The following is a 16,158-nucleotide window of genomic DNA, read 5'->3' on the forward strand; positions in this document are numbered from 1 at the left end:
TCACTGGGTGATGTTAACTGCTCGCCATTGATATGGTAATTGCCCCCAGTACCATTGCTCATTCCCCTCCGGGAATCGAACCCTGGTTTCCTGCATGGTAGCTTCCCACCTTACCAACCGAGCTACCCAGCCGCTTTCAACATGAAAACTATGGTTGTTTTTTTAAATTACATTGGTGACAAACTAACTTTGCAAAACCTTAAAAATGTGAAAGTAAAATGCTGCTTTTTTGATATGAGAAATAATGACAAATAAGATACAATTTCCTTTTTGATAAAGTTCAGTTTTTGACCACTTATAGGTTTTTATATTAAAAAGGCTCCAATGTGAAACCTCCAATTTTATTGATTTTTATAGCTAACTTGTTTCAACATGTTTGAATAGTTGCAGTTAAAAAAAACAAATCCTCTACAAAACAGTCATGCTTGATAAAAGGTTGATTCTGGTTTTGAAACAAAAAAGGAACTAAAAAAGTATTAAAATTTTTCTTTTTTACTTAAAAAAACAAATTGTGTATCAATGTCTTAGTTAATTTTAAAACACTAAAATACATGTTAATATATTTTTGTCACTATAAGAAGTAATAAGCTCAGTGAGAGAAGATTTTAGATTTAACAGGAATTTCGTGTAGTACATGTTTAAAAAAAACCACATAGTTCAAAGGCTATTTTACATTCCTACTACATGCTAATTACAAATGTAAGACGCATCAAAAGATGAACTGAATTCTGAAAAATATTTTTGAACTCTTACATTGTGTTTTTATAATCAAAAAACACAACACATCTCGCAAAAAATGTTTTGTTGATTATTAACTAACCTATTATTCTGCACCAAAAATACTGTTTCTGCCCCAGTATAATGTATTTTTTTCAAACACAATTTGTTCATCTACAACCCACTTTTATTCCATGCTGGTTTTCTAAAGTCAACCCACAAACTTTGCACAAAAATCACTTTAATGTATATCGAAACATGTCTCTGCAGTAACAACATGACCAGACGTAGCAAGCAAAACCAAGATTTGCACAAACTGTCCAGATATGTCTTTCCCTAGACCATATCCAACAAAGCCAAGCTTTATGGGAAAAATGGCCTTCATTTTTTCAATGAAAAATATTGAAGTAGGTTTGATGGCTTTGAAGTAAACCGTACAGTCTGTGTTCAGATTAAGTCCCATCATCTGTATCCTGTCAATCCCGGTGAGTCTTGAGATTGTCCCCAGCGTTACTTTCCCTGAGGCAAAAACAATGCAAACACAAACAGACAAAACGGTTAACAAAAATGAAATGATACATTAGCATGCACAAGCAAATTTTCTGTAAATTACAAAAGCAGCCAAACATCGTTACCAAACCAGTGTACCGTTACATCAAACATGTCCCGTCTGAGTCACAATTTGTTCATCTACAACCGATGAAAAGACACCATGTTTTCTTTAGAGTGGGTCTTTAAAGATCTACTGCAATGAAAGTCGTGTTTTTGGTGTATTTAACAAGATCTTGAGGCATTTTTCTGATGATGGTCAGCATATATAAACACCTTTAACCTCAAAATTGCATTTCTGAGTATTTCTTTATTCAAATCGTTGGGAATCAGGAGCAGACGTAGGTGCTACAGTCAGTGGGTCATGAGCTCCCTGCTCCGATTCCTTCTGATGCATCCGTGTACGTCTTTGTTTTCCTCGTCTGAGCTGGCATCTGGCTCTACGCTGTTTTTTTTTTTTGCACCAGAAATCTTACGTTGGAGAAGTGTGGGATTATAAACCAAAAGGAGAGAGTTTAGAGATTTGTCAGCAACAGTCACACCTACAACCCAGGTGAGTTTCTAATGAATTACTGCTGCTCTGTAGAAACGATGTCCTAAAAGACAACATTTCTTTTATTCACCATTATTTTGGCTAAAAAACAACAATCATTAAAATACCCCTGGGAACGCTTTCTAAATAGACCAAAAGATGATTGCAGTGGGACTTTAAATGACCTTTAGAACAAAGGGTACGGGTGCCGTTGGTAAAGCTGCAGTCAAATATTTGCAGCAATACTTGTGGATATTTAGCCTGTTTTTGGAGGAAAAAAAATAGGTTTCGTTTTTCAAATGGACATTTTTACTTTTTACATATTCGTGACTTTATAAATGTTACATTTACTAACTAAATAGTTAGTAAGCTAAATATTGAATTTAAATTTACATATTTTTTATGATTATATATTTAGTTTACAAACTAGATGTTTAGTTTGTAAACGTAATATTCAATTTGCAAGTTAAATATTTAGATCTCTTCTAAACATTTATTTTCTAAACTAAACATTTAAGCTTTGTAGCTAAAAATTTAATTTTTAAATAAATATTTAAGTCCAAATTAAATATATATATTTTAAACTAAATATTTAGTCTGGAGCTAAATGTTTAGCTTCGAACTAAATATGTATGTATGTGACAACAGTAAAAAGCGGCGTTTTTGTTGGCCACTACGACGTTCTTTTTTTAAGTCGCATTTCTTGGCGATTTATGAACCTTTTCGCTTGCCATAATAGAGTACCCACCAGCTGCTCAGGTGAGGAGACGCATCAGGTGTGCCTCCGTTCTGTCCACTTCCTAAATGTAAACACAAACAACAATAGACATTAACGAGGCTAGTAAGAAAAAAATTACAACACGACCAGGACCGCAAAATAACTCACCCTGTCGATAATACATGTTGTTTACTGTACTTCCATATATTTTCCATGCAAAGTGGATCGCAATCAGACTAAAAATTAACCAGCTGAGCAAGATTTTGAAAATAAATACTCTCATGTCGTTAGCCAGCCAGTCATCCACAAACTCGTAGAGGAACGACAGGCAGCTGTCAGCGATGCGGGACATGAACTCAAAATCCCACGGCTCCGCCATTCTGCTGGGTCATCGAGCTCGCGGTCCGCTTTTGAACTTTCTCCGTTTACCAATTCAATCAATTTTCAAAGGTAAGCAACATTTAATGCCCGTGGCACAGCTCATCGCCGTTACACAGGAAATGTCGTCATCAAGAGTGTAGCGCTCTAAATAGTCCGACCGGACTGATTGAATTGAAATCTACATTCCAGAGTTCCGTGATTGGTGGTATGTAAAGAACATTCTTAAAATCATAAATTGTGTATATTCTTGTAAAGAACTTTCAAGATTAAGGTTTGGATTTGAAGAAAAAAACGGTATTTTTGTGTTGAAAATATTTGAATAATTGACCATTTGGTTTGTGATTCCATGTACTTTAATAGTGTTTGGCATTTAATTTCTGGTGTTAAATTCTCTGTTCTCTGGTGACCTTAGGAAAAAAAATTTTTTTTTAAATTAAAAGATAAAACAAGAACAACAAACTGATGTAATTTAAAATACCAGTCTGTTCTATTTAGTTTTTAATGTAATAATAATCCTGGGAGAGTAAATAAAATTACATTAACCAAAAAAACAAAAAAAAAACAAACTACTTTAAATATTTCATTGGGAGGTTTTTTTAAACTCCAAATTAGTAAAATTCATGACCAAAAAACATCAATGACATTTTTTCACTTTTTTTTAAGTGAATAAGTTATATGCAAACCTTTAGTATTTATGCTTTTCTTTAAACATTATTGTGTGTCTTTGTTTTGGTATCTTTTCTCTTTTTTGATGATTCAATTCAATTCAATTTTATTTGTAAAGCCCAAAATCACAACAACAGTTGTCTCGATGGGCTTTGTGCGGATAGATGTAGAATAAAACATAAAATCTAAAGGATTGTGAACACACACACAATTCAACAGAAAGATTCTAAACTGAACTGACTAAACTAAACTGGACATCCCAGCCCTTTGACCGTCCTTCGCTGTAAATAAAAACTCCTAAAAAAAATGATTTGCGGAATAAAGAGGAAGAAACCTCAGGGTGCCCACATGAAGGAGGGATCCTCCCCCAGGACGCACAGGCCATGCCAGAACTCATAGAGAAGAATTAACTTATCTAACTCTACAACTACATATTTAAAGTCCAACAGATGAGGTTCATCCAGATGGAGTCGGGGTGGGGGGGCTGGGGGCGCGAAACGAGGCAGATGCAGGATCCACAGCCAAGTGCAGGAGCAGCAGTAGAGACGAGGTACACGGCCAGGTACAGGAGCATGATGTAACCAAGTTGTTTGCTATAACTGTTTTATTTCATGTGTATATGTTAACATGTTAACATTTGTAGTGTTCAATAAAAACTATCCATCCATTCATCCATTTTCTGAACCCGTTTTATCCCTTACGGGGTCAGGGACTTCAGACTTGAACCTCATCTTGCCCAAATAAGGCAAAAACATCAGTAACTAAACATCAAAATAGAACAAAGTGGTTGAAATGCGAAGGGGGATGCACTTGTCGTCCACTTCAGGAACACTTGGGGCCAACTTCTTAACTGTCCCCCATGCAGTGTCACCATGAGCCCTCACCAAATGTTCCCCCTCGTTTGGTTGGGGAGACCTTCCAAGAGCCCTTTGAATGGGTGAAAGTGCATGAGACATTGGGTCAGTCATTGCAGGCATAGGCAAAGTATAAGGTTTGAGTCTATCATGATGGACCACTTTGAATCTCTCTTGAATGGGATAGATAAGAGCAACTTCACCAACTGAAGCCAGCACATGTTCCCCCTGAAAAGGGCCCTTCCATGGAGGAGCAAGCTTTGAGCGACTCTCTAATGGACCCACGGCAAAGAGACAATGAGCAGAATCTTCATCATGATAGGGGTTCTGTTTCTCATGTGCCTCGGCTGTATAAAGTCTGGCTGTGCTGAAGGCGGCACCATTGAAGAGACATATGTTGGCTGGGACCCAGCACTCAGTGTAACTAACACACTGGTTGGGTTGAACATATCAGTTGGAACCTGAGCCTCTTGAGCATGTATAAGAGATAAAACAGAGTAAAAAGTGTGCTGGAGTGCTGGGTGGTGTTGTACGGAAAACACACGATTTTCAAAAATTCATCCCACTGACCTCCCTAAGACAAGAATATGACATGCAACTGATCAGAGTCCAATGAAGACGCCCCACTGCGCCACGGTGGTAGTGCGACCCTTTTACTTCCATCCTCTGACACAGTAACTGAAAAACTCAGCTCCAAACTGTCGGCCTTGGTCGATGCGAAGAACTTCAGGGACACTATGCACCAACACATAATCCTTAAAAAAACAATGGGGAACAGCCTGTGCAGTCTGGTTAGGCTGTCTTCTTTTAATAAAACATTTTTTGCCTCGAGAGGTCACTGGCAGCTCCAAAATATCTGCTGCCACACATTGGAAGGGCTGGTTGACAGGCGAGCACCCCATGGGCGCCTTGGGTTTGGGGGATCTGCGTGTTTGGACCACCCTAGTGCAGCAGCAGAAACCCTGACAATGACGAAACATTCACCTTACCCAAAGCAGAAGAAAGAGGCCGCAGAGACAATATGTCAGCATTTTCGTGCTGTGCTCAAATGGGTCAAACTCTAAGAGCCAACAACCCTGATATCACAAAGGGTCTTTGTCGATGGAAACTTTTCTGAGCCAAAGCAGGGGACGATACACAGTGTTGGTGGTAATGGCTGACAGGCCAACATAATACTTAAACTCACAAACGGCCCACACCACAGCCCACGGTTACCTGTCAAACGTAGACCACTGTTCCTGGGCTGTGTTGGAGCCTGACTAGCATGCTTCACCACCTGGTTCCAGACCCTGATCCAGGACTGGGCCAGCACAGCCCAAACAAAATGGTTAGATGCATTAGTGTAGATCCTGAAGGGAAGGGCACAGTTAAGTAAAGTCACTACAGAATCAGAGGCGAGAACCTTTGTCAGGTAATTGAAGGAGGCTTCACACTTTGGCACTCCATTCAAAGGGGACATTTTTATCTGCCAAGTGGTTAAGAGGAGCAGCACGCTCCCAAAAGTACTTCACAAATTGCCTGTAGAATGAGGACAAGCCCATAAAAGCCCTCACTTCTGATAGAGTGGTAGGCCAGCTTTTCAATTCGTTGGCGTTACATGGGTCAGATTGAAGGCCATCCCTAGAGATAACACGACCCAAGAGAACAACATGATTCCTGGCGAAATCAAACTTCTTAGAGTTGAGTTGCTGACTCCCACCATAGAGACATCCTCTCCATGCTTGCTGTCTTTCTGATGCTTCTGGGGCAGGAAACACACTCCAAGTTTCCTGGAAACGCAATGTATACCTGATAAATGGTGGCGATTGTGTTCAAATCTACACACAGACTAAGATTTACATCAAAATTTTTGACTCCTTGGTCTGTTAATAAATATGCATCTAAAAAAATCAAATACAACTAAAACCAGGTAATTTCACAGTTATCATAAACAAATCTGATGCTGCAGCTATAAAAATAACCTTAAAACAGATTTTGAAAAAAATTCTAAAACAAAAATTTCTACAAGTATATGTCTAACAAGGCGAACAAAAGTAAAAACAAATATAATTTTAAATTAAATAGTATCTTGCCATACCGGTCTTCTCCTGGTGGTATAATTTTTATAGCTGAGACAAGGTTTTTATAGAGTTTTTTATGCCTTTGGTTTTGAAAACATTATTGTTTGACTTTTAACTTTTATAGACGTGTTTATTGGCCCGTTTCGCTTTTTTTCTATTGGATTTCAGACCCTGTGGGGGCGGGACTATGTGACGCCACGAGCAGCCTGATTGGTCAGCTCTAGTCGACGTCAACAGCGGCTCCGGATGTCTGCTGGTGTAAGAGCAAAATAAGTGTTGTGCCTTTCATTCTTGACAGTTCTCTCGCTCCCGGGGCGTCCATGAAAGTTCGCGTAACAAGCTGGATACATCATTTAACGTTTCGACGTTACCCAACCGTAGGTTTGGTCCTTCACCGTCACCCGGTTCGCTTCCGAGGAGAACTCTTACCTACGGTAGCAGCGAGGCCGTGAAATTGATCTCTTTCGTTTGCTAGCAAAAGAGAGTTAGCCGCGGTCGAACTGGGTGCTGATCTTTTTCGGATTCCGTCTTCGTCCATCCATTGTGCGACTCTATCTGTCCCGGCTGGTAACTTTCTACTTCGCGCAGATGGTAAAATGTGTTCGCGGAGTTACTTAAAAACGAATACAACGGTTAATAAGTCCTTCGTTCTCAGTCATACAGAACACCCATGATGATGCACATAATTCGACACATCAGCTGCTGGAGCGGAGGCTGTAATCAAATTTAAATAATTCCCGTGTGTGCCGGATATCTGGGAGCTACTAGATCTCTTGGAGTCATGTGACAGAATGACGTCTCCAGAATCAGTGCTTCTTTTCATAGGATAGTTCAGACTCCTCAGGGACTTATGTGCATTCATGTTCATTCTGATTCTTTTTGTCTGTAGTAACTGGGATGTTATCATGGACGCAGACACTCTACAAGAGGGAGAAGAGCAGCCAATGAGGAACTGTGCTCCACCATCTGACAGCGAAGCACCTGGTAAATGAATGGACTGCTTGGTATTTATACCACAGTTTCTGTTTCCAGAATAACCTATTTGCATCCCTGAAAAAAAAAAATTTAGAGAAGCTACTTTTTTCAAAATATGCAGATTTGCACTTATTTTATTTTGTCACCAGCAACACTTGGGTTTCCTGCTTTTGATTGGAGCTTGGAGCCAAAATATACGCCGAACTCTTTAAAGTCCCACTCTGATCGTCTTTAGATCGTTTGGAAAAGTGTTCCCAGTGTTTTTTTTAATTAGGATGATGCCATTTTTAGCCTAAATCAAAAACCTGTGTAGTTTTCCTGGGAACATTTTCCACAGAGCAACAGGAGTTCATCAGAAATTCACCTCTAAGATTTGGGTGGGATAGGGCTGCACAATTACTCGCAAATGTATCGTAATCGCTATTTCAAGCTGTGCAATATCCATATCACAATAAATGGTAAACCTTAAATGTGCTAAAACAGTCTTATGGAAACTTGAACTATTTAATGAATTGAATAAATCCCTTTAAGCATTTGACCAATCAGACGGAGCCCTTCACGTTGTTGACCAATCGGATAGAGCTCTTCTATGTTAGATGTTGCCCTGGTAATTAGACGAAGGTCATTGGAGAAAAATTGCAGGAATTTTGACTCGTATTTAAATTAAACAGTTGCAGTGAAATAGAAATGATGTGTTTAGATGTTTTGCTATTTGTTCATTTATCGCAAGTTAAATGGTCATCGCAATATTGATCACTAATATCCCGAGGTTTCCTCATATCATGCAGCCCTAGGGTGGGACTATTAAGCCCGCCCCCATTTGCCATAATCTCTTTGTGTGCACTCTCTCCCGCTAACCTGAACCCCCTCACAACCCCAAGCTAACATTAAAAAGTGCATCAAAAGTGGTCAGAAACATTGGAGCTGTTCAGCCGAACAGTTTTGAGTCAAAATCCAGCTCGGACGAGGAAAACAAAGACGTACGTGGATCTATTTGTCTACAAGCGAATGCAGCAGAAGGGAGCAGAGCAGGAAGCTTGTGACTTGCCTTTATAGGTTTTATGTCACATCTACCAGCTTTTTTTTTAAAAGTCTTTTTTCCCCCATCTGCTTCTGATTCACAACAATTAAAAAAATTATAAGAAATAAAAATGCCTTCCACCATCAGAAAAATGCCACTAGAACGTGTTAAAAACACCAAAACCGGGATGCTCATTGAAGTGGCTCTTTAAACTGGGGGGGTGTATTTAAATGCACATTTGTTTTGTAGTTTTGCCTTGAATGTATTTTTGTAATTATCTGTATTCATGCATCTGTGTACGACTGTCTGCAGGAGTGTTCTGCTGTGTTTGAGATGATTTCCTGATCTCATATTTGTTTGGCTTTTGTTTTAGTTGGCATTTTGGCACCTTCCCTCCCCCTCTTGAGAAACCACACGACTCCAGAACCAACGGGGAGACATGACTTTGTTTCAGTTGACGAGGACCAGATCAGCAGCTTGGATCCGTCTGGTGACACAAAGGTGGAGCTCCATTCAGATGCCGGGCCGTCTTCAAAGTTAGACTCTGAGGAGACCGACAGCCCCTCGTGTCAGAGGAGCGTCTCCACCCCTCCATCCGGCAGAGAGGATGTTCCCACCGACCCCGACCAGAGTGACTCTGGGGAGTTTGTTGTCACGATGCTGGCCAAAGCCAAGCTAGAGGAGCAGGGCATCGGTGTAAAGGGCCGATCTTCTCCCTTAATCGAGGCAGGAATCCAGGAAGCGTCTGCGCTCGCATCCCATCGCGATGAGGACGTGACAGCCGACAGCTGGCGGCAGCACAGGAAGCACGTCTTTGTTCTTAGTGAGGCTGGCAAACCCATCTACTCGCGGTACGGCAGTGAGGAGGCGCTTTCCTCCACTATGGGAGTCATGATGGCGCTCGTGTCTTTTGTCCAAAGTGGAGATAATATTATTCGTTCTGTCTACACAGGTGAGAGCATTTCGGGATTCATATGTGTGTCCAAATGGTTTATTGAACATGATGGTTATGAAAAGGCTTCCATTTTTAGCATGAACAGATGTAAATGAAGAACAGACACATTAGGGCACTTCTTAGTTTTGTAAATATTGAATCAACCAACCAGCATCTTTTTATATACTTTTTGTGATGTAGACTCTGTCGAGGCGAGGATGAGAATGGATTAGCCATAGTTCAAAAGCTGCTGCTCGCTGGAGCAGTCTGCTTGATTGTCTAACTTTTCCTGGTGTCTCTCCCACCTCCAGAGGAGCACACGGTGGTGTTTCTGCAGAAAGGCCCCCTCGTGCTGGTGTGCGTCTCCAGCAGCTGTCAGTCCGAGCAGCAGCTTCGCGGAGAGCTCCTTTACGTGTACTACCAGATCATCAGCATGCTCACGCAGGCCAGCATTTCCCGCATCTTCGAGCACAAGAAGAACTACGACCTCAGACGACTCCTGGCCGGCTCAGAGAAGATCCTGGACGGTCTCCTCAACCTGGTGGACTCCGATCCCAGCTTTTTGCTTGCAGCGGTGCATTGCCTGCCCCTAGTGTCGTCTCTCAGGGACTCCCTCAGCCAGATCCTGCAGAAAGCCATCACGCCCAATTTGGTTTTCTCCATCCTCATTGCCAAGAACCAGCTGCTCACCATAGTCCAAGAAAAGACTGTGATCGAGGACGTGAGGCTGGAGCCGGCCGACGTTCACCTACTGCTTAACCTCATCGGAGCCTCGTCTGCCTTCCAGGCCGGAGAGATCTGGACTCCCATCTGCCTCCCTCTCTTTAACCCGGACTGTTACTTCTACGCATATATTTCTTATCTTGATCCCCCAGAATGCACTGTGTGTTTGCTGCTGCTTTCGACAGACAAGGAGGCTTTCTACGCTGTAGCTGAGTGCAAGAGGAAGATAGAGGAGGCCATGACAGCCCAGAACTCGCTAAGCCTCATCGCCAAAGCCCAGTCATACAGCGTGAGCCAGGTCGGCGTTTCCGACCTCCGGCATTTCATGTATAAACCCTTCGACGTGCCAGACAACTACCGGCAGCTCACTCAGTTCACCAGGTGTGTTGGTTTGAGCTTAAAAGAAACTGCTTTTGATTCTTAGACTATTTAGCTAACTCCCCATTTGACCACTTTCCACTTAATGTGCTTTTAGCCCGGAGATGGAGGCTCCTTACTGCAGCGACGAGGAGAAAATGCGTCTCCTGGATCTGTATCGGTACATGCACAGCCGCATTCACAGCACCTCACGGCCGCTCAAACTCATCTACCACGTCGCTGAGAAGGAAACCTTGCTGGCCTGGGTAGGAAACGTTCGGTTGATGCTGTTCATACAGACGCAAAGAAATTTAAAAAAGACAACCACAAATGTTTTGGAAAGAACAGTGAGCACATGTTCTCCTTTCATTTTCTGTTCATTTCGGAGCAGTTTTGTTTCCAATTCTTGTTAGAAATGTACATAAATGAGCGTAACACGGTGAGTTAGACACAGAAAACTGGTCAGAATATCGACAAAGCCTCTTAGTTAGATGTTTAAGCAGCATGTAATAAAAATGCCGGCCAAAAATATATTTGTACAGTCAAAACAAGTTTGGAGTGCATAGTTTTTTTTAAAGGGAAGGAGTTCTATTATACAGCAAATGAACTTTAAGATTTACAGCAGAAAACTACAAACCAGTAGGTTGAAAGCTGCTGACTTTGCTGATTCCTCCTGATGTTGGAAAAGAAGCAACTCCAGCAATAATAGTTATTCTACTGTTGGCATCTACATGGAGAAAACTGTTGTAAAATACATCTGTATGTAGCCTTAAGTATTAATTAATTCCTTCCCACGAAATAATAATTCATGTGATAAGTCATTCATAAACACGGATGTGAGCAATACTTGGATTTACAGCGGATACCTTTAAGTTTCTATCTGTGTATATCCCATTACAATGCATGGAAGACATGGAGGATGTTTAGAGATCGGATTTAAGAAAAAAAAACATTTTTTATGTTCTATAAAAGCATCGGTTATCACGTTTCCCTGTCCGGGTTCATTCACATCCCGACGCTCTTCATCCTGCCGCTAAAGCCGCTTTCCGCAGCTACATCCGTGTGACCCGCATTCTTTCAAGAGAGGGGAAAATAAAAACAAGAATCAAACTAGGGGATCTATTTATTATTGTCTCAATGAAAATAAGAAAAATATTTTTAGATTCAGGATGCCAGAGCTTGCTGCTTGCCCGTACCGCAGCTGCCTGGATGCCTGCGTGACAAGCAAACGGCTGTCACGCAGGCATCCACGCAGTTGGCTGGCCGGCAGACGGACAGTCGATGCGGTACGGGGTGTTGTACTTTAGGGTCGAACAGGAATAATAATATTCAGGACGTGCTGAGATAACTTGCCTTTTATTAAACTACTCGTTAGCAGTCACTTCACATCCAAAGCCTACATTCTTCGGACGTATTCCATCATGCTTCACACATATCCCATAATGCACCTCGACCAATCGACGTGTCCCTGTGAGTGAGGTCCATTCAAATACGACAGGATGAATGTACATCAGAATGTTACATGGGGAAGCAGCAAGCCATCTGTCTTTATGAATGATTTATCACATGAATAACTATTTCGTGGGAACAAATTTCTTCTTCTTTTTTTTTTTTTTTTTCACCTATCACGGGCTCCGTACATTTGGACTCATCAAAGGGCATTTTTTTAGTCAGCCAAATAGTCTGAACCGGGCTCTTTATACTGTAGCTTCTAGATCAGTGTTTTTCAACCAGTGTGGCGTGGGAAATTGCCCTCATTAACTGATCTAAAAAAAACAAAAAAACATTTTCCATCTCCAGGATTTCAGCTCTGTGTTCCTCCAAACAGGTCCTGATAAAACACTAAATAGTTAGAAATATGAAAGATCATAAAATACGTTTTTCTTTGTGTTTAATTTATTTTATTAAAGACACTTTGATAAGAATGACGGTAACGCGATTTAGCCACAGCTTCAGCTGTTTTTTGGAAAAGTTCCACCCCTTTAACTGTCTCCACCAATCATTCTTGGAGGCTTAATCACACGTCATCAGTCTGACCAATCAGTAGTGGTTAAAGTCTTCACTTCCTTGTTCTGATTCTGCTCATAAAGTCTCTCAGTTCTAACAAAAATACCAGCTAAAGCTCGTCTTTAGCGATGTAGCTTTCCACAGAGTCCGGTATCAGACCGTGGAACAAGTGAAGAAAACCATGAAGCTCAGAGAAGCGAGTCTATCTGCGTTCGGCGGCTGATTGCACTACATCTCCCATGATGCATTGGGTTAAAGTGACAGCATCTCAGCGCACAATGAATCTTTGTTGTTAAACGTCTTCAAACCACAACGAACACACATCAAACAGTTTTTAAATCTTCTAACTTAACTTTGATTCCATCTTTTAGAAAAAACAGCTGCAACTTCCAGCTTTTTCTGCCACAATTATCACAAAAATGCATGTGAGATTGCAGAGGGGCTGTAAATCAATACAGACTGAGTTTCTAATTTTTTTTTTTTTTTTTTTGGATGCTGGTGTGCCGCAGGATTTTTTTCAAGGTTAAAGTGTGCCGTGGCTCAAAAAAGGTTGAAAAACACTGATCTAGATAAAGTCACTCAGTGTTCTATAATTTTTCCTCCAATAATATTAGTTTTTGTGTGTGTGTGTGTGTGTGTGTGTGTGTGTGTGTGTGTGTGTGTGTGTGTGTGTGGGTGTGTGTGTGTGTGTGTGTGTGTGTGTGTGTGTGTGTGTGTGTGTGTGTGTGTGTGTGTGTGTGTGTGTGTGTGTGTGTGTGTGTGTGGGGGTGGGGGTGGGGGTGGGGGTGGGGGTGGGGGGGTGGGGGTGGGGGTGGGGGTGGGGGTGGGGGTGTGGGTGTGGGTGTGTGTGGGTGTGTGTGTGTGTGTGTGTGTGTGGTTTTAACATGTTTTTTTCTAATGATGGAGTACAAAAAGTGAAAATTTCATTTTCTGCACATTTCTGTATTCAAATTGTTGTGAATCAGGAGCGGATGAAAAAACTGCCATCGGAAAAAGATGGGATATAGAAAATACAATTTTTGGTCCCTGCTCCACCCCAGTCATGACGACTGCTACACTGGTAATGTTAGGCCGGGGTGTGAGGGGCTGTAAGCCAGCAGGAGAGCACTGAGCAGAACGGATGGGTGACGGGATATCTAAGGAACTACTGCCGCTCTACAGAAACTATGTCCTTAAAAAATGATACAGGTTTTGGGTTTAAAACGGCATAATCATCATTAAAAGACCACTGGGAACCCCTTTTAAAATGGATTAAAAGCGGATTAGTACGGGACTTTTTTAGAACTCACATTCTGCGGAAAAGAAGAAACTGAAGGGATCATTTGAAAAAAAAAAAAATTTCAGATCTGAGTTAATGAAACATCCGTTAACTGTGGTTATACCAATGGATGAATCTGTTTTCAATGTTTGGTTTCAGAAGATTTAAAATAATGAAGGATCGAGCCTTGACATGGTTGCCTAGCTATCCTGGCGCATATGGAAGGTTTTACCACAAATGTTTTTAAAGGTCGTCTGGGATGTTTTTCTTCTTCACTCCAGGTAACCAGTAAATTTGAGCTGTACACCTGCTTCAACCCCCTGGTGACCAAAGCCTGCGCCATCACCGCCATCACCAAACTTCTAAGATGGATTAAGAAGGAGGAGGACCGCCTCTTCATCCGATACCCCCCAAAGTATTCCACTACTCCAAACCCCAGCAAGAGCTCTAAAAGCAGCAAATCGGAGCAGCAGGACTCTGCAGATAATGGCTTGTCTCTTCTGTAATAGCTTTCCCTCTTTCAAAAGTTATTTCTACACTGGCTCCAGTATATTTTTGAAGTTTTTTCCCCCCGAGGATTGTGGATTTTATAGACAATGTAGGTGAATCAGACACTACGTTTTACATTATTTAAGGAGGACTGGGATCTTTGAATCTCGTATTCTTTTACCTGAAAGACAAATGAGCTCTTTTACAGAAAAATCATGTGGGGGGTAAACACCGAAGTGATGTTTCAAGGTTATTTTATAACATGAAAAAGAGAGGATTTTCCTCACAGAGATAACGGTCATTGCAATTATTTATTGTTTATTTCACTGAAGAAGAAAAAAAAAAGCGTCTACCTTTTTACTCAAGTAATCTCATGCATTAACGTTTTAAAATATCTGCACAGTTCCTAACTACTGGTTATAGAAGTGGCTTGTTTTTGGGAACAGTATGAACTTGGAATCATGATGCTGTCTGGAGAGAGATAAGCCTTTAGAATGAGCTCACTCATCCCTTTAAAGGAATTAGAAAACATGACAGCATTTTATAGTCTTAACTCTCGTGGAACACGTTACCTTTTTGTGCAGAAAGGTTCCACGTTCAGATCCTCATTTTAGCAGTCTTCACCGTGTTCTCCACCATGGGTTCTGCAGATCAGGTGACCATTTAAAAACAAAATAAAACCTGGCTTACAAATGTAGCTTAATCCTTGTTTCTTCTCAGGCATTTTCTGTGGAAACTTGTAGAATTTGTGGTATCATGAAATAAATCCTGGGTTGTCCTGATGGAAAAACAAGCTTTTGAATCCAAGTTGGCTTACAGTTCATTTCTTTCTTTTATAGATGATAAAAAGGAAAGATGGCCGCTTATAACCAAAGGTCAGAATAATTCTATTGTGGTATTTATTTTAGTCTGACATGAAAAGTTGAACACAAATGTTTAGTTAGGAGTATTTGACCTTTTTACTTGATATGTAATTAGAGCTATAAATTAAATATACTTGAACACCTGACCTGTCTGCAGGGCAGGTGATGTGGTAAATCTAAGCATCGAAAATGTTCAATGAGTCTATGTCTGCATTCCCTCGCTACTCCCTAACCCACCCCCCCCCACCCCCCCCAAAAAAAAAAAATAAAACGAAACACTATGTGGTGCGGGACTTTCCAATGCCCTGGATTTCAACCCATTTTGTACACACGTTCACTATTCTTTTTCTTTAAACACCATTTACCAAAGTAAAAACTTAAAAAAACATGATCGCTTATACAAAGACTATGAATCCACTGTGTGCTGATGATGAAAACTTGGAAAAAGATATTCAAAATACTTGTTTTAACACAATGCATTGTTGTCTACATTTGTCAATCCAGTGAGAATCGATGCAAACTGGGTTTTTGCAGAGAATTGTGGGAAATTTCCAGCGCAATAGATTCTGGATGTGCATTCAAACACCCCTACAAAATGGCATTAGCCCTATATAGTGCACCAAGTTGTGAGTATTGACTATGTAAGAGAACTGGAATGAGTGACCCCTCCCCCCTAATGTTCCAAACAGGAAGTACCTGCTGCTTGGAGCCAGCAGGTACTTCCTGTTTGTACCCGCTGGCTCCAAGAAGCCAACATCCCACAGACTTCTACAGAGAGATAAACAGCTGTTACTCAGTCATTGTATTGGTCAGAATCACCATTCTTACTCTGTTACCTTTTTTTTTTGTTCTTGCTAATCCTAATTTTTCATTTTATTTTTTCTTGGGTGCAAGTTATTCAAGTGATAAACTGACCAATCAGGTTCTTCAATAAAAGTTTGTGGTCTCACGTTTGACAGATTCTCTGAAGTGTTGGGGGCGTGGCCTTCCGACAAGCTCACTCCGGATTCACGAGAACGGTTTTCATAGAAATGGCGACTCAAAGCGACGCACG

The 16,158-nt window shown here is 41.0% G+C and overlaps 2 protein-coding genes across 6 annotated transcripts; one reads left to right on the plus strand and one right to left on the minus strand.

Annotated features, from left to right (window-relative positions):
* Positions 1-941: 941 nt before the first annotated feature.
* Positions 942-7,036, minus strand: tcta (T cell leukemia translocation altered). Of its 2 annotated transcripts, XM_078947046.1 has the most exons (5): positions 6,907-7,036; positions 6,117-6,186; positions 5,633-5,766; positions 2,547-2,598; positions 942-1,236 (listed from the first exon to the last, which is right to left on the minus strand). In XM_078947046.1, the coding sequence occupies exons 1-5, from the start codon at positions 7,013-7,015 to the stop codon at positions 1,194-1,196; spliced, it is 408 nt and encodes a 135-aa protein (XP_078803172.1). In that variant the 5' UTR covers positions 7,016-7,036; the 3' UTR covers positions 942-1,193. The 2 variants fall into 2 exon arrangements, with proteins under 2 accessions (XP_078803172.1, XP_004068677.1); XM_004068629.5 differs by lacking the exons at positions 5,633-5,766; positions 6,117-6,186; positions 6,907-7,036 and adding an exon at positions 2,685-3,047.
* Positions 6,672-15,048, plus strand: mon1bb (MON1 secretory trafficking family member Bb). Of its 4 annotated transcripts, none has more exons than XM_020703121.3 (6): positions 6,672-6,735; positions 7,367-7,461; positions 8,847-9,425; positions 9,719-10,511; positions 10,606-10,753; positions 14,034-15,048. In XM_020703121.3, exons 2-6 carry the CDS (start codon positions 7,383-7,385, stop codon positions 14,256-14,258), a joined length of 1,824 nt encoding a protein of 607 aa, XP_020558780.1. In that variant the 5' UTR covers positions 6,672-6,735; positions 7,367-7,382; the 3' UTR covers positions 14,259-15,048. The 4 variants fall into 4 exon arrangements, with proteins under 4 accessions (XP_020558780.1, XP_011473100.1, XP_020558781.1 ...); XM_011474798.4 differs by having other exon boundaries at positions 6,704-6,854; XM_020703122.3 differs by having other exon boundaries at positions 6,712-6,911.
* The last annotated feature ends 1,110 nt before the right edge of the window (positions 15,049-16,158 follow it).

This window comes from Oryzias latipes, chromosome 5 (assembly GCF_053564925.1).
Source record: "Oryzias latipes strain Hd-rR chromosome 5, Olatipes_Hd-rR_3.1".
Lineage (NCBI taxonomy): Eukaryota > Metazoa > Chordata > Actinopteri > Beloniformes > Adrianichthyidae > Oryzias > Oryzias latipes.